The sequence below is a fragment of the Pelophylax lessonae genome, assembly GCF_965119305.1.
Source record: "Pelophylax lessonae genome assembly, chromosome: 12".
Lineage (NCBI taxonomy): Eukaryota > Metazoa > Chordata > Amphibia > Anura > Ranidae > Pelophylax > Pelophylax lessonae.
This window is the reverse complement of record NC_138779.1, coordinates 89,662,190-89,681,080: the sequence shown is the minus strand read 5'-3', so window position 1 is coordinate 89,681,080 and position 18,891 is coordinate 89,662,190. Positions and strand designations below refer to the sequence as shown.

Below are 18,891 nucleotides of genomic sequence, written 5' to 3'. Positions count from 1 at the left end.
TAGGAGCCCAGGCTTTTTTGCACAATTGACCCCAAGGCTTCCTTCTAGCGGATAAGACTTGAGAATGCCGAAAAAGTCTGAGTGGAAGAATCAGAACTTGACATTGAAGCAGCAGCTGCCCCATTTGATGGGAGCTTACCCTTTTCCCCCTCTTCTCTCCAGAGATCTTCTGAATAGGAGTGTCTAAATCTGCTTCAGTCCGTTAACTAGGTGCTTTTTTTGGCCCTTAGCATTCTGGCAGACATCAATAGCTGTCACAGCCAGGTGCATAGTAGCCCCCACCAAAGAGAAAGATGCCTTCAGTAAGGTCTCAGTCAGATCCTTGAACATCCTCTTCTGGACATGTTAGATTCTTTAAGAGAAGAAACGGTAGCATCCACAAAGGACATACACCATCTCCTAGTAAACTTTTCCTCCATTGGCTAGAGCTGCACACGTGCATTCTGCAGAAAACGACCTCTAAATGCGGGTGTAACGGGAATGATCTGGGCCCCTTGAGGCTGCTGCCAGGAACTAAGGGGAGGACACTTGTGAAGCTGTAGATTCAACAAGAGGCAAAATTTATATCAGAGCAGACCATATGTGATGAGGAACTTACAAAGGCTTTCTGAGCCTGTGAGACATTCTGACCCTGGAACTCCACAGGTTGTGGACTTCTTATCGAAGCATTCAATTGATCTAACCTTCCTCAAACTCCATATCCTCCGTCTTTCACATCCACCAATTCCCTTTCAAACACTAGAGGGGAAAAAGGAGAAGGGGACCATCCGCCTTTTCTACCACTGACTAAATACAGGTGAGCATTCCAGCGAGTTTATTTTTTAAAACCAGCCAACGTAGACAACTAATCCTAGTTTGTAACATATGTTGTCTCTTCAGTAGCCAAACTAGACAATTGCAGGGGATCAGATCAACTCCCCATACCTGGCCCTTCGGGAGAAACCACACCAGTGGGGACTCCATCCAGCATCTTCCAGACTGGACAGTGGTGGCATCCCACCTGTGCTCCTACCTCCCGGGGGAAATAAAACTACAACAATTTGTCAGCCTAGCATAGGGTCCTACAACTCTCAACAGCACTCTAGTGGGGAAAAGGAAAGGACAGGCAGAAGTACCAGGATTAAGTTCCCTTAGACCAAGGCTACCCAGGACTTATCACGCATGTTGCAGGATCCAATTACAGAAACCAGGATCCAGTCTTCACGCATCACAGTTCTGTATCCCATGATTTACTCCAGGAAACAAATTTTATAGGTCGGTACAAAAATTATCTGCAATAAAGATTGATCTGCCACAGATGTCCTATATAAACTGTTATGGAGCATTTCAGTATTTTGTCCTAAAGTTTTAGCTCTGCTTTTTCAAAACTTCTGGGTCTAATTTGCAGCCAAGGGTGGGTTTTATGTGAACTAGGAGGTACCCCAAGGTATAGGCAGCCAATCAGAACTTCTGCTTCACACAGGAAAAACCCACCCAAATCCTTGACCTCCAAGTACTGTAGAAGCAGGGAATTGGGGGGACCCAGCAAGAAAACTGTTCCAGCTTAGTCGACGAGGACTCTAAAGCTAAACTACAGGTTATAAGACTTATTGCGCATTTAGATAGGTTAAGCAGAACCTATCTTATACCAGAGCAGAGACCACTGAGAACGCTGACAAATCACTGTTGCGCCACTACAGTGATGGCTGCAATCCTCTTGAACCTTGTGCAATTGTCTTTCCTACTGGCACATGGGGGGGGGGGGGGGGGGCTTGTGTTGCTCACTTGGCACTGCTGCCATTCTCAGAATGGCTTGTATTTTTTTTTTTTATAAAATGCAAGATGTTCTCTGACTGGACAAGCAGAAAGATATGACATCACCCCTTTTCTCCACCCATGTCCAATCAGAAAACGTCATGTATATAAAAAATACACAATGTGCTGTATGAATGGCAGCAGTGCCCAGTGAGTGACCTCCTATAGTCAGTATGCACAGGGGAAGAAGTTTGCACAGGACATGGAATGTCGTGGCCATCACTGCAGTAGTGCCATTTACTACGATGACCTATAGCTGCCAAGCTGGACCAATGCAAGTATGCAATAGAGATCATACCCAGAGTTCAGCTTTAAGCTCCCACACGTTACAATCTAATTGAACAGTCTCCTTTAGATCTACCTACAAGCATTTAGTGCAAGGGTCTGCCTTGACTGGATATTTTAAGTAGTTTCTCATTTTAGTTTTTGGTAGATCTAAAGTTGGTGGTATACAGATTGCAAGGTCTTATTTTACCACGTATGGCGAATCTTAGCTTTGATTATTCTGTAGAAACTGACAAGGGAGGGCAATAGAGTCATTTATATATTTAGGCTTAGGTCTGCTTTATTTACATACTTCCAACCAAGCAGCCATTACTTATTCTTCTATTAAAAAATACATATATGCATGTACCAAATTATGCTCCATTTTCTCTGGGTAATCCCTTCAATAGCATACCTTGACAAGGCCTGTTTTAAGAATTTCATGCAAAGCGATGATATGCCAAGGGGAGCATAACCCATAGCAACCAATCAGAGACCATTCATCTCATCACTGACATGACTTCAGTTAAATGGAATCTTATTACTTCCTATGGGTTACTGATCTTTGCAGTGTACTGAATAAGCCTGATTGCAGACAAAAGCAATGACATCCTACATCTACAATTAACATTCAGTATCTGATCTTTTAGAATAATAAAACATAATGAAATTCCTGACCTTCTTTCGTTTTCTTGTGTTCACCCTTTTCTTTCTGTAAAGAGCGTTCAAGCCTTGACCGATGTTCGTACACCACTATAAAAAAAATAAAAAAGCTTTATAAGTAGACGCGCTTTCTTACTCCATGAAAGCCAGAGATTCCCACCACTCTTCCAAGAGCCATTTGCACTGAAATTGGATAGACACTTACACAAATCTAAACAGCACACATTGTTAGAATGCTGCGATTAGTCGCCCATAGAAATGAATGTTTGTATGCGGCTTTATGCTGCGATTTGCATAAACCGGTGTATTTGTAAAGTTCTATGCCATAGGATACATACTATTTACATCTGGGTTTGTAGGTCTAAAGAGGGTAATGCATTAAGTAGCAGTTGTGAATCCTGAGCACATAAATATGCTTACAAAAGTACATAAAAAAAAAAAAAAAAAAAAATGTGCATGAGTTCTTACAGTTTATTTTCCTTAGAAAGCACTTACAGCCCAATCAAAAAAGTCCTTCCACAAGCATACTGCAGAGAAGGACCCTTGCTATCTTTGAGGAAGCAGTGGTCTCTCTGCAGAGGTCAGACTCAAGGTTCTGCTATCAGCTGAACTCATGTTCCGGGTAGATTAAATAACTGCATAGACTCTGGTTGGTGAGCTTTGCAGAGAGACCCTGGCTTTCCCACAGCAGCAAGCGTTATTCTATGCAGTATGCTGGCAGGGGACTGGCTTGCTTTCAGACTGTAGCTGCTTTGTAAAGAAGATGAACTGCTTTGCAGACCTGCTGTTTTGCTGTACTTTGAATATATTTAGCCAATTTAAAGTTCAGTTAGATCTTAATTTATTTATTTCAGGTACTTATATAGCGCTGTCAGTTTACGCAGACGCTTTACATATACATTGCACATTCACATCAGTCCCTGCCCTCAAGGAGCTTACAATCTAAGGTTCCTAACTCACGTTCATACATACATAGTAAGGCCAATTTTTATACAGGATCCAATTAACCTACCAGCATGTCTTTGGAGTGTGGGAGGAAACCGGAGTACCCAGAGGAAACCCACGCAGGCACAGGGAGAACATGCAAACTCCAGGCAGGTAGTGTTGTGGTTGGGATTCGAACCAGCGACCCTCTTGCTGCTAGGTGAAAGTGCCAACCACTACACCACTGTGCTGCCCAATGACTCCATAATATGAATAAATGATATATTTTTTTTAGCTGCCTGGATTTAAGCAAAGAAAAAAAAAAAAAAGTTAGGAAAAAAAAAATGAAAAAAATAAAGATTTGGAGTCAGAATTCCCAGTCTAGGCTAATCAACATAACTACTATTTTCATGAGCAAGGGATTAAAATAAATATATAAAATCCCAGTAAACACCTCCCATTCAGCTCGAAGAAAAAAAGAAAGTTAAAACCACAAATCTGCAGCCACAGATCACATGAAAGTTTTTCTGCTTGGCTTTGACAGATTGTTATGGGTAAAAGCACGGTTGAAAATCAGAACCATATGATTGTAAATTCCAGGAATGATAAATTACCGCCTCTAAATAACTGCGAATTGCTAGCTAAAAGCCTGTGCGCTCTGCACAATGCACAAAAAAAGTATAGCTTCTACATCCCGAAGCCCAACATTTCGTCTACAGCTAAGCCAGGCCAACGCTTGGGAAAGTCATTGTTAGAAATTTTGCGAGTCATAGATGGGTTTTATTTTTAGCTTTCAAAATTATACTTTGTGTACAAAGCTAAAATTAAGCAACCGAGGAGGCATGAAAAAGAAAAAAAGGAAGAGGACTGGCTTTGATTTTAATCAGTTCATGATATACTGGCATCATTTTGTTTGGCTACATAGGAGTTAGAAATATACCAGAATATAAATACTACTCCCCTGCATCATTCACATCCCTGATTGGTTACTTTTTTAAAGAGAAGGGCGCACCGACCTTGTGCATTACCACTTAAAACTATTAAAATCAAAGAAGGGTAGCGTACAATATACTCACAAACGTAGCATATAGGAAATGGGCACCGCTCGCTTCCAGGACACTTCTCTACTGCTGGTTAGCGTGATGGCCTCCTCAAAACCTGATGTGGCTTACGTGTTTAGAGGGAGGACCCTTCTTCCTGAGAGCCAAAATCGCCCTTCTTTGATTTTAATAAACTTTTGTGGTAATGCACAAAGTCGGTGCGCCCTTCTCTTGTTGTTCTTGTAGTGCCTTTTGGATACCCTTGGTCCTGGAGGGGGGCAGCAAGACCACTTCATTTGTGTCATAAAACCGCCTAGAATATTCACCTTCCCGCATACCACTTGAGCGCAGGAGAGATTGTTACTTTTTTTAAAGGCCTGCTGGTTGCCCATTATGACCCTCCAGTACAGGCTACATACAGTATATGGTGGTAGGCGCCATCTTACTGCTATGGTGGTAGAAGTGCAGCTTCTGGTGTCTAGCCCCATGCCCATCATTATATAGTTAATAACAGCTAAGAGTCAAACTAGAACATCATACCAACAAGTCTGGGCTCATGTTTTTCCTAAAGTAGCACTAGGAACATGTAGGATCTACAGGAAATACAAGTAAAACCACTGGATAGGCACTTCCTTTAGTAGGGCGACAGTACTCTTATGGCACTTTTCCACTGCAAGTACCGGCTAGTACCGGCTCGGCTCTACTCGGCCCGGTTTGCTTTTCCACTGCGGTACCGCATGGTATAGTGTCGGAAACGGTTCGGTACGGTATGGTATAGGTTTGCTTTTCCACTAAAGTAGTACTAAAGTTTAGTGGGTGGGATAACAACGGGGTGGGTGTGATTCTCTGACCAATCAGTGGCTAGTAGTGACTGCATGCAAAGGATTGTGGGATATGGTACCAGTTTGGTACCTGTTGGAACCACAATCGAGTAGGTACTGTTTTTTCAGAGCCGTACCGTACCGTTCGGTTCCATGCAGTGGAAAAGCAAACCTATACCGTACCGTACCGAACCGTTCCGACCCTATACCATGCGGTACCGCAGTGGAAAAGCACAAAAGCGTGCCGAACCGGTACGGTTCCATGCAGTGGAAAAGCGCCATTACATTGTCACCCTGCTGCTGTAGCTTTGATGACACCACCGATAGCCCTACCAAGCAATAGCCACACCCAGCTCCACCCATAGCACCTTATGGCCCATACACAAGAGCAGAAAATCCACACAGAAAAATAAATAAAATTATTATATTATTATTGTGTAAAACTAGAAAATTAAAACCCGCGCTAAGATAGTGTATAAAGTGTAAATAAATATCTAAAAATTAATAGTGTATCCTGAAGCTGCTACTCACTAGGTAAAACACCAGAAAAGCTCATATTCATAAAAGGCAGCGCTAGCAGGTAAAACAAGCCGTGTATACTATAATAAATTAGTAAATAAAGTGCACAATGTGTTTAAAAAAAATCAATAAAAATTCATCCATAATAAAGTGCATAAGTGAAGTGCAATTGAATGTCCATCAAACAATCATATACATATATTGGTGCAAACATAAATAAAGTGCAGTCCAAAAGATGGTTCCCTCAAAAGGAACTAAGGTGCTGGAAAGTGCTTATATACTCCACGAAAAGTGCCCAGGTGCTCTCAGGAAGAAGACCCCCTATGGGGATACACTCACCAAATAGAGGAAAAAAGGAAGCCTTAAGCTCACACAATGTCCCCTGGATGGATGGATCCAGCACAGCCTCTTTAAGGATGCCTTTAACTTAACTCCTCTCCAAAGCGTTGAATTATTTTGAGCATTGGTTACATCCACATAGAAGTCATTCACTTCCTTGTACGCTGCCGGCGTGCGTTCCACGGTGGTTTACAGGAAATTACGTTGTGCGTTGCTCCTCTGCCCGGAAGTGTGTTGACGCGTTTCGCCCGCCTTTTTTGGGCGTTATCAAAAGACATTATTATTAGCTTTCAAAGCAATTGTGCGACAAACTGATGGTTAATGCACAGCTTTCGAGAGCCAACCGCAAAAGTTCATCCGATAGGACAAGCACAAACATTTCTTGTACGATACCAGATTGTACAATTTTCATATAATCAGCACAGTTTTCATTGGGAAATACAATAAATTCACTACAACAAATTTTTTATTCTGTCGAACAAGAGTTTTCGTAAACTCATTTTTGAGATTCATAAGATATCATGGAAAAAAAAAAAAAAAAAAAACACATGACGATCATTCATCCGATAAGCTCACCGTGTGTACCAGGCATTATGACTGTCAGCATTATTGCTCAATCTGCAAGAGTTTAGGAAAATGATGTGAAAGCCTTGTCCATTCCCGCTAAACCCCCCAGCACTGCCTAGAAGGGTGCAGGAAAAATCCAGCTACATTAAAGTGGAGCTCCACCCAAAAGTGTAAGAAAACTCTGCCTCCTACCCCACTTCGGTGCAACAGTTAGCACCTTTTGGAGGAGGAAAGTGGGTACCTGTTTGATAGGTACCCTTTCCCCACGTCCGGGGGACCTCGCCACAGCATGATCACCTGGAAGTTCGGATCCTCCTCTTAACCCGGCCGCCAGGCCATTCAGAAAGCGTAGCGTGCTTTGCGCATGTGCAGTAGGGAGCTGGTAGTGAAGCTGAAAGGCTTCACCGCCGGGTTTCTTTGGAAGCAATGGCGGCGACACCCAAGAGACGAGGTAAGTGTCCTAATATTAAAAGTCAGCGGCTACAGTATTTTATATTAATTTTTTTCTGAAGGTGGCTGGACCTCCGTCTTTAAGACTTGCCATACATTATAAAATTTTCTTGTATAATTTTCCTTAAAAATACTTTTAATTGTATGCAATCAGGCAGACCCTTGCACTACATAGTTGAAGTTAAATCTAAAAGGAAATTGAACAAGAAAATTGTATAATGTATTGCCAGAATTACTGTGTTTGCTTTACGACCGCTCACATTGCTGCTACTTCGGCAATGTGGCTCGTTATCGTCCAGCGACGTAGACCTACGTCGCTGGACTCCTCCCCTTGTGGACGGCGCGTGCGCGCCGCCGGAGGCTCGCTCCCGCTGTATTCAGTTACAGCGGGAGTCGGGCCAGGGGAGGAGCGGCGGTGATCACCACCGCTCTTCCCCGATCGTCGGGGATCGAGTGTGGAGATCCGCCCGCTTGTTTAAACAAAGCGGGCAGATCTAAAGCCCCGTACACACGTACCGATGGTCGGCTTACAAATGTTCCTCTTTTCTCCCCGGGATGTCGGTGTCTGCTGAAAAGTGCAAAGACAGCACAAGGACAGCACAAGAATTTTGTCCGCCGACTGCAGAAGTGATGTCATGTAATGGTTAACTTTCCCTGTGTTTTCTATTTTCTGAGCATGCCCAGTCTTGCAAATCTGCGGTCTGTCGGCCGAATTGTGTACTGACAGGCAAACAATCGTCCGTTCTGGTGTCGGCATACAAAAATTTTCATGTTTGCAAGAAAGACTTTTGTCCGCGGATTGTGCGCAGACATCTGTCGGAGGCACCATACTAACACGCGTACAATCGGCAGATCCTTCGTCCACCGACGTTTGTATGCCGACGATCGGTACGTGTGTACGGGCCTTAAGTGACAGGCAGGGACAGATTGCAGGATTCAGCATAGCTGAACCTGCGATCTGTCCCTGTGTCACATAGTCCCCTCCCCCCACACACGTCAGTAAGCACCAGGCATACATTAACCCCTTGATCACCAACAAAAATTAACCCCTTCCCTGCTAGTGTCATTTTTACAGTAACAGTGCATATTTATAGCACCTATTACTGTAGTAATGTCACTGGTACCCCCAAAAGTGTCAATGTCAGATCTGTTCGCCGCAATCCCGAAAAAAAAAAAAAAAAAAAAAAAAAAAAAAAAAAAAAAATCGCACAGGTGATCAAATACCACCAAAAGAAAGCTCTATTTGTGGGGATAAAAAAGGAAAGGACATAAATTTAATTTGGGTACAGCATCGCATGACCGTGCAATTGTCCGTTAAAGTAACGCAGTGCCGAATCGCAAAAAATGGATTTTGTAAAGTCTTGCCGTAAAATCCTTTTCTCTTAAGCTCATTGACAGACGTAGTCCTCGTTGATTAACAACAACTCGGGTTATACTGCCCTCTACAGGAGTAGGACTAGACAGGAAAGAAAACATTCTGGCCACACCTTAGGGGCAGTCCCAGAGGGTATATCCTCTCTCTCTGCTACAGCAAATCAGTTATGTCACAAAGCAGTGTTTAGAGAATTTAACCCAACCCAACTCAAAAATAGAGGGGCGGGTACTACGTCTGTCAATGAGCTTAAGAGAAAAAGGATTTTACGGTAAGATTTTACAAAAATCCATTTTTCTCTGTCGCTCATTGACAGACGTAGTCCTCGTTGATTAACAACAACTCGGGACGTCCCAAAGCAGTGCCACAAATGAGGTGTGGGAAAATGGAGATCAAAATCCAATCTAGAAGGCCCAACCGGTGCCAACTAGAAGTTTTAAAGGCTCAATCACACGATGAGACTCAACAGAAATTCCAACGGAAAAAAAACCCTCGAGGTAGACCACCGGTCTCCTCAAATTGCGGCCTGCAAAACCTTGCGGCCAAATGAGGCATCCGCCGATGCCATCACATCAATTTTATAAAATTTTGTAAAGGTATGTACCGACGACCAGGTGGCCGCCTTGCACACCTGGACCACTGACGCCTGATGGCGGTAGGCCCAGGAAGTGCTGAGCGCTCGAGTGGAGTGCGCCTTAACAGGGAACGGAGGATTCCGACCCTTAATAGAATAAGCCTGTACCACCGTCTGTCTAATCCATTTGGAGATAGTCGCGGCAGATGCAGGCAACCCCTTTCTGGGGCCATCCATTATCACAAAAAGTGAATCACTTTTACGGAACGATTCCGTAGCCTTCAGGTATACCCTGATTGCCCGAACCACATCCAAGGAATGCAACGCATGTTCCCGATGAGGATTGGGCTGAGGACACAAGGAAGGTAGCACAATATCTTCATTCAGATTAAAGTCTGAAACCACCTTTGGAAGAAAGGATGGCTTCGGATGAAGAACTACCTTATCCCTATGAACCACTAAATATGGTGACTGGCATAATAATGCAGCCAGTTCCGACACCCTGCGTGCAGAAGTGATAGCCACCAAGAAGGCCACCTTCTGGGATAATGTAAGCAAGGGAATCTCCCTGATATTTTCAAAGGGAGGTTTCTGCAGAACCGACAAAACCAAATTAAGATCCCAGGGCGGTAAGGGCGCGCGGACTGGTGGAGCCAGGTGCCGCACCCCCTGAATGAAATTCCGCACCAAGGAATGAGTAGCCAAGGGCTTCTGAAAGAAGATTGCTAATGCTGAAACCTGACCCTTGATGGTGCTCAAGGATAGTTTCTGCTCAACCCCCTTTTGCAGAAAAGCCAAGATTCGGGTCACCGAATAGGTACGTGGAGGAAATCCCAAAGATTCACACCACGCAATATAAGTCTTCCATGTGCGATAATAGACCTTGCTGGAAGTCGCTTTCCTTGCCTTAATTAGAGTAGGAATAACTGAAGCTGACAACCCTCTGTCCTTCAGTACCTGGGTCTCAATGGCCAGGCCATTAAAACCAGCGACTGTAAAGCACAATGGAAGATCGGTCCTTGAGACCGCAGATCCTCCCTGAAAGGAAGTCTCCAAGGAGCGTTCGCGACTAGCATGTCCAAGTCTGCCTGACCGGCTTGACGAGGCTAGCCTAGAATTTCCAGGATAACCGGAGTTCCCTCCATCTCTATCCTGCGGAGAAATCTCAGCAGCAATCTGAGAGGAGGGAATACATCTAATAGCTGACACTGCCTTTACAGGCCGTTCAGCGCGTCTGCTGCGTCCGCTAGAGGATCGTGGGCGCGCGTTACCAACCTCCGCGCCTCCGGGATGCTCTGAAGAAGACACAGATGGTGAAATCCTTGGTGATCGACCTAAGTCATCACCCTGATATTGCCTGACTGGATCCGAACCAGGCTGCCCTAGAGCTACCTGGCCCAGGCAATCCGACAAAGTCTGATCGCTCTCTGTTCCCACACATTTATCAGACACCTGATTCCTATCAGGAGTGATGATTTCTCCTGGTTGAGCATTAGAGACCGAAGTCACCCGGCTAGAGGCTCCTTGGTCTGTCTGCTCAACCGGATCCGATTCCTGTGGGGAACTGAGGCTAATCTTTGGAAAAGGTAAAGAAAATGATCTGTTCAGGGAACGGTAACTACCGCTCCCTGTAGTACTTAAATGTTGGAAGGGAAGAATCACACCGGTAGCAGTGATCGATGCTCGATCTAGTGCTCTGAATACCGGTGAAGACGTCCCCCCACCCTCAAGCCGGGTGGGGGCGCACCTTCAGGCTGTATAAGCCTTAACTTCAGGTTTGGCTGAGTCGGTCTTTTGTTTGTCCGACCAGCGCTTCTTGAACCCTCCTAGAGGGGTTTTGCCTTTTCCGCTCGCTTCAGCAGATGAGCGGCAAAGAAAGGTCCACGCTTGTTAAGAGGTCCTTTAGCTTTAGCAGCCTGCGGCAAAAAAGTGCTTTTGCCCCCAGTGACATCCTTAATGATCTCATCTAGGGTGACCCCAAATAGGCGATTCCCCTGAAAGGGGAGATTCGCCAAGGTCTTTTTGGAACCTAGGTCTGCTGACCAGCATTTTAACCACAGCACACGTCTGAGAATTACCGCTGACATAGATGCATGCCCTAATAAGGGGGTGGCATCCAAGGCTGCGTCACAGACGAACTGTAGTCCTTGTATAATCTGTTCCATCAAATCAGATGTTGCCTGGGGGATACCTTTCCCCTTCAGGTCCTGGCGCACCAATCTTGCCCATTCTGTTAAGGTCTGTGAAACTAAACCAATGACAATTACTGGTCTAAAGGCTGACCCTATCAGGGAAAAGATAGTGCGGGACTCCGCTTCCATCTTCCGATCCACCGGATCCTTAAAGGACGGAGCGTCCTCCAACGGGATAACAGTGGCTTTATTCAGTCTGGAAATAGGTGGATCCACCACTGGTGGTACCGTCCATTTCTTAATGAGGGATTCCTCAAACGGATAGCGTCTAGCAATGCGCTTGGAAATAGTAAAGGTACGCTTTGAATGATCCCATTCCTCTTTGATCTTATTACCAAAACATTTGAGTAAAGGAAAAACCTTCACCGTCTTGGTAGGTTTGCTAGTACCAAAGGGAATTTCCATTTCAGTTGCCTCTGCCGGTAAAACCTCAAGTCTTAAGGTCTCCCGAACCGCCACAACTAGTGCGTCCACCAATGCTTCTTGTGCTATGGCGGAAGCAAGAACGTCCTCCTCACTGTCTGAGGGAACTTTACCTGAGATAACAGCCCCTGCAGAGGGACCTGCAGCTGCAATGACCATCTCAGAATCTGAAGTATCAGATGATATAGGGGTAGGCGGGGGTCGCTTTCTTGACCCCCGTTCCTGACAGGCCGTCTCCACCCGAGACACCAAAGACTCCAAAACTGCTGTAAATGCATCCATACTCTGAACTGGCGGGTCCTGCGGCCACCTCGAGGGAAACAGGTGGGGGTACCTGTGTGGCAGGGTCCATGATAATTCCAGACACTACCCGGAAAAAATCAATTGCCAAAAAAAAAAAAAAAATTTTTTTTTTCCAGACCCCCAGTGCCACAATGCCCCTCAGTGTTACCTGATTAGGGACCCCTACAGAGCGAGAGAGAGAGATAGACTTCAAGGCTCACCACTTGATGCTCAGAGTTTCAAATGCAACTTGTTTCAGCACTGTCTATTACAGACAGGAAGTCTTTGGCTGGCTTCCCGGGTACAAAGGAGGCGGCTCCGCCCCTTTGCACGCCTTCCGGCGCCTCCCCTAGCTCCTCGAGGTGTTTTGGTCACCTCAAACATGGCCGCCCCCATGCTGGAGACACGAGGCTACGCCAATATGGCGGCCTTGTGCGATCTGCTAGACAATGGCGGCGGCCTGTACAGGATAACGGCGTGTCTGGCGGCCTGCGGGAGTATCTCGGCCCCACAAACCTTCACCCTGATGGTGATGAACCTGGCCGGCGGTACCGGACCCTGGCGGGCCGCATGCGGTCCGTGGGCCGTCGGAAGGCAGCCCTCTGCCCTTGCTGGAGGAATGCGATCTGGACTGCAGTGATTCATGCATGACAGGTAGGATACCTTATGCTACAATAGTAACATTCTAGTACTGCCACTGACTTCAGTCACCTTTACAGTTTTGAAATATTAGATTGTCAGCTCCCAAACCAAGCCTCCTGGTTTCTTGTTCACAAAAATCACACTCAAATAGGGGGATCTGTGACCTGTTATAGGATAGAGGGGAGACCCATCCTTACCATTTCAGAGAGGGGCCCGCGTTCACCACAAACCCGTCCGGGGGAAAAGGGGGAACATACTACTCACCATACCGGAACCAGGCGGGCGCCACTCCTGACAGAACCCCTCTCCACCGGGGTGGGGGGGCTGTCGACCAGTACGGACGCCGTGACTCTTGGTCATTGGCGTTCAAGCGAGACGTTTAACTAACTCGCAGGGTCAGTCCCCGTCCAGTGGGACTATGTCGCGGCCGACCCAGCGCGGCATGCACGCGCTCATAGGCTGAAATGGGGTGACCACTGGATCTCAACATCCAGCCCGTCGCCCAGTTACAGCTTGCTTGCTTGAAGATCTCACAGGAAAACTGGAGAAAAAAAGCTGTCTAAAAAAAAAAAATCTTTCGAGAGAGAAAGAGAGAAAGAGAGAAAGAGAGAGAGAGAGAGAGAAAGAGAGAGAGAGAGAGAGAGAAAGAGAGAGAGAGAGAGAGAAAGAGAGAGAGAGAGAGAGAGAAAGAGATAATATACCCTCTGGGACTGCCCCTAAGGTGTGGCCAGAATGTTTTCTTTCCTGTCTAGTCCTACTCCTGTAGAGGGCAGTATAACCCGAGTTGTTATTAATCAACGAGGACTACGTCTGTCAATGAGCGACAGAAATATGGCCTGGTCAGGAAGGGGTAAAATCTTCCGGTCTTAAAGCGGTTAAAAATACGCTCATTGGGAATTTTTTTGTCAAAAGACATGTAGCTAAATACATTTTGGCCTAAATATATGACAAAAATTGAATATATCAGATATTTTTTTTAACTGTCAAAGTAGAAAAATATTATTTTTTTCAAAATTGTTGCATTTTTTTATTAATATCGCAAAGAAATGAAAAGCGCAGAGGTGATCAAATACCCCCAAAAGAAAGCTCTGTTTGTGGGGAAAAAAAAAAGGACGTAAATTTCGTTTGGGTACGGCGTTGCATGGCCGCGCAATTGTCAGTTAAATTCGCACAATGCCGAATTGCATAAAGTGGCCTGGACGTAAGACAGCAAAATCCTCCGGTGGTAAAGTGGTTAAAGACCTAAAAGGCAATTTTTTTGCATCATTCTGGATAAGGGAGGGATAACACCTTTGTCGGTTATTTTTCCAGCTGTGTCCCACTGGGGAGATTTCCCTTCATCTCCTGTCAAATTGCCTAAACAGGAAGTGAGGGAATCCCTTTGTTACCAGAACTAGTGCCCCCATTGAAATATTTTCCCCTTTTTTTCCTCATCCGGTGATATCCCAAAATTACTTTGACTTTGGCTCTCAGAGAGAACGGTAAACAGGGCAGATGTAGGGGGTTAATCTCCTGCACACTGGCAAACAAATCCTCATAGATGGAGTTCTAATCCCTCTCCGATGTTCTATACCTGCTCATGGCAAGGTTTGGCTATACTGTAAATAACCAAACTTTTTCACTCTGGATACATGAGGGAACGATTAGAACACCAGTCCAGTTTTTATTGCTGTCTCTCCATTTTTCCTGGTGCCCATTGCTGCGAGACAAAGTCATGAGGAATCAAACTCTACAGCAGAGTTGTATAAAGTACTCAAAACCCATACTTGAGTAAAAGTACAAGTGCTCGATCAAAAAGTGACTTGGGTAGAAGTGGAAGTGCTCGATCAAGAAGTGACTTGGGTAGAAGTACTAAAGTATTCAACATTTTTTGCACTTAAGTATTGCAAGTAGTTTTTTAAAAAATGTTGCTACTCAAGTACTGAAAGTAAAAGTACCAGTAGTTTTGAAAAAAAAAATTGCTACTCAAGTACTGAAAGTAAAAGTACAAGTACTGTGTTATGTAGCTTTTAAAGAAAGAAGTCAAAAGTTTGATCATCATATTGTTTTTTATTATTTCAAATGCAGCTTTTATTTTCGTATGTGCTGATAATACACATGTTTTGAGCTTCATGAAACCTGCCATCTACTGTTCTGGCAGTGGTAATTTTTATAATTGTAACGAGTAACTATGCAGCACAAAAAAAAAATAATATCGGAGTAGGAGTATTGAAATCATTGAAAAAATGTAGTGAAGTAAAAGTGGAAGTAGGAGAAAAAAAATAATCTAGGAAAGTACAGATACCGCCTTTCTGTACTTAAGTACAGTAGTGAAGTAGTTCTACTTAGTTACTATACATCTCTGCTCTACAATAGCCACCAGAACCAGAGGGGAGGATAAATCTTCATAGATGCCTGTGCCTGACAACGGTCTAAAATCGAATGCCCCTTCAATTTGTAGCCGTGTCTGCACTTCCTGTTAAATATCTGGGACAGGAAGTTTAAGGCATATGCCCTCAATGGCACACAGACAGCAAAACATGTTCTGACAAAGGTTTTTCCATTTCCTACTATATCCATTTAACGCTCATTTACTCCATCAAGAATAGGAAAAAGGGTGGCCCTATTCCTACACATTACGGCTATGCTGCCTTATTTTAAAATAAAATCGGTTATCAGCACAAACTACACATGCTGATGAAGATGTAACTTTTTTTTTCTACCTTATGTGTCCAAGCTAAAGTGGTTGTAAAGGCTTAAGGTTTTGTACCTTTGTGCATTCCAAGTATAAAGGTATAAAACCTGTGTGCTCCCCCCCCAAATACTTACTGAGCCCCATCTTGATCCAGCAATATACACAAGAGCAATGGCTTTTCTGAGTCTGTCTCCTCATTGGCTGAGACAGCAGGGGGAGCTATTCTTATATGTATGGGTGGTTCCTGCGCTATCCGAGGTCGTATATGTTTCCCTTCCTGCTGCTGCACCACAATACTGGTACCAGGAACCAGTCAATACAATAGTGCAATTTGGGTGGGTGGTGCGCTTCAGAAGTGGAAATGTAACTTATAAGGGTGTGGCATAAAACATGGCTTAAAATGGTGAATATATAAAATAAAGACGTGTTCCTGTGATAAAATTGTGTTATCGTTAAATTATGCCGTGGTGATCAAACAAATTAAAATGTAAATAAACCATTACAATATATCTTCTATACGAAAAAAGTGCTGAGTACTTCAATTTCATAAAAAATCAGTAAATAAATAATCCGTTAATAAAATATAAATATATAGATGGAACTTCAAAACCAATTAAAGGTGCTGTGTGCTTTCTGAAATAAATAAATAAAGTGCACTGTTCAAGGTGTCCATTCATAAAAATCCAAAAATCAGGTACAATTCCCTTCAATAGCTTCAAAGAATAGTAAACGTGCTCTCATGCAAGAAATGAGGGTGTTGTGACTTGCTGCCTCCACCAGGTGTCACATCTAGGTGTTCTATATTCTCACCTCAATAAGGTGTATATTGCGCCTGTATGTAAAGCTTAGTCTCCGAGTAACATGTAGGCTTTTGCTAATTCCAATCTCCTGTTTCGACCTCCGGGTGTTTTCCTGTCCTGTCCTTTCAGCTTTTGGGGTGTTAAGCTTTCTGACGTCCTTAACTCCTTATCGTAACCTCGGGCTCAGTTAGAATAGAGGGCAATCATGGTGCAGTATATCAAATCAGGTTTATTGTTAAAAACATAGTTGCACTTACAATTTGTAGATCATTCATTCGCAAATAATATATGAATGCAGCGTGGGGAGCGATATCGCTCCGATCTCCAACGTCACTTCCGGTAGTCTGGCGGCTCCTCCTACGCGTTACGTCACATCACGTGACTTCCTCAGGGAGTCTCCCTGAGGAAGTCACGTGATGTGACGTAACGCGTAGGAGGAGCCGCCAGACTACCGGAAGTGACGTTGGAGATCGGAGCGATATCGCTCCCCACGCTGCATTCATATATTATTTGCGAATGAATGATCTACAAATTGTAAGTGCAACTATGTTTTTAACAATAAACCTGATTTGATATACTGCACCATGATTGCCCTCTATTCTAACTGAGCCCGAGGTTACGATAAGGAGTTAAGGACGTCAGAAAGCTTAACACCCCAAAAGCTGAAAGGACAGGACAGGAAAACACCCGGAGGTCGAAACAGGAGATTGGAATTAGCAAAAGCCTACATGTTACTCGGAGACTAAGCTTTACATACAGGCGCAATATACACCTTATTGAGGTGAGAATATAGAACACCTAGATGTGACACCTGGTGGAGGCAGCAAGTCACAACACCCTCATTTCTTGCATGAGAGCACGTTTACTATTCTTTGAAGCTATTGAAGGGAATTGTACCTGATTTTTGGATTTTTATGAATGGACACCTTGAACAGTGCACTTTATTTATTTATTTCAGAGGGGGAGCTATTGGCTCAGGAGCCTGCTCGGGTGCTGGTTGCTAAGGGGGGCACTCTGCAGGGGCCAGGAGCACTGGCGGGGACCCTAGAAGAGGATCAGGGCTGCTCTGTGCAAAAATCACTGCACCGAGCAGCACTATCACTTTAAAGATATTTAAAACATGTTCACAGCAAAGCACTTCTCTAGTAAAGGAGTGATCTTCATATTTCCCCATCAATATGAAAAGTGGAGGAATGCCATGAATGAGAAACACAATTAATTGGCGTGACACTAGAACTGCAAGCTTCATCACACTCTTAGCTTAGCAGAACTCAGTAGAAGCCTCATTACACAACAGCAATACAGTACCCAGACAAAAAAAACCCCACACAAATCAAAATCCATCATCTTCACCCAGAACCATAAAATCTCAATCTTTTCTTAGACCCAATCAGGAGAAATGTTTTATAAACCCATAAATAAAAGGCTTCTAAAAAATAATGTACATTTCAGTGTTGCATAACTGCCTTTCTCAGAACATGCAACGGGTTAACAACTTAAGGCCCCTTTCACACAGGTGGACCGTTCAGATCCGCCTGTCAGTTTTTTTTTCTTGGCAGATCTGAACGGTCCCCCCATGCATCTCTATGGGGCATCGGATGTCAGCGAAGACATGTCCGCTGACATCCGATCCGTCAAATCTGTACGGATGCAAACCCCATTTTCCATCTGTCCGACGGTCCGTTCCCATCCGATTCCCCCATAGAGATGAATGGGGACCTGACAGCTGTGTCTCTGCACACAGTGCAGAGACACAGCTGTTATCCTTTTGCTCAGCGGGGGATCGATCGGCCGATCGATCCCCTGCTGAGAAACAGTCCTTTTGACGCACTCCGCGTGAAAGGGCCCTAAGGCTTTTCAGCAGTAATGGAAGCAATTTAAAGGGTTAGTTTATCTTACACTGGATCCCCTCCCCACCTTGGGCCCTGCTGTACTTATACTGTACGGACCAGTGGAGCAGGAGCCCTGACAGCTGAGGATTGCCAATGGTAAGTACAGCAGTGACCGCGGGTGGGAGGAGATCGGGTCTGGTGTCCCGTCACCTTCAGTTTTTCTGTAAAAAAATGAACACTTAGGGCTCTTTCAGACAGTCCGCTCCGTCGGCGGACTCCGTTTATCTCAGCGGGGATCGAGCCGCCGATCCCCTGCTGAGCAGGAGAATGACAGCTGTTCTCTGCGCTGTGTGCGGAGACACAGCTGTCAGAGCCCCATACATCTCTATGGGGGAATTGGATGGGAAGGGACCGTCGGTCCGTTTTCATCCGATCCGCTGGACGGATGAAAAATAGGGTTTCCATCCGTCCAGATTTGACGGATAGGATCGGATGTCAGCGGACATGTCTCCGCTGACATCCAATGCCCCATAGAGATGAATGGGGGGACCGTTCAGATCCGCCAAAAGAGCTGACAGGTACATCTGAACGGTCCGCCTGTGTGAAAGGGGCCTACGCCTTGAAAAAAAATAATGCACAATTCCTACAGATGTCCAAACTTATTGGCTACTAAAAGTTGGCATACACTAGTAAAACATTTGTTCAAATATTTTTTTGTA

General features: G+C 44.7%; 1 protein-coding gene across 5 annotated transcripts in view; it reads right to left on the bottom strand.

Moving 5' to 3' along the window:
* Window positions 1-18,891, bottom strand: part of LOC309568544 (uncharacterized protein) — a 228,678-nt gene that overhangs the window by 139,096 nt on the left and 70,691 nt on the right. For all 5 annotated transcript variants that reach the window (XM_082274238.1, XM_082274239.1, XM_082274241.1 and 2 more), the window contains exon 2: window positions 2,737-2,811. In XM_082274238.1, coding sequence (XP_082130364.1) covers window positions 2,737-2,811 — 75 coding nt within the window. The remainder of the gene's footprint in view (window positions 1-2,736; window positions 2,812-18,891) is intronic.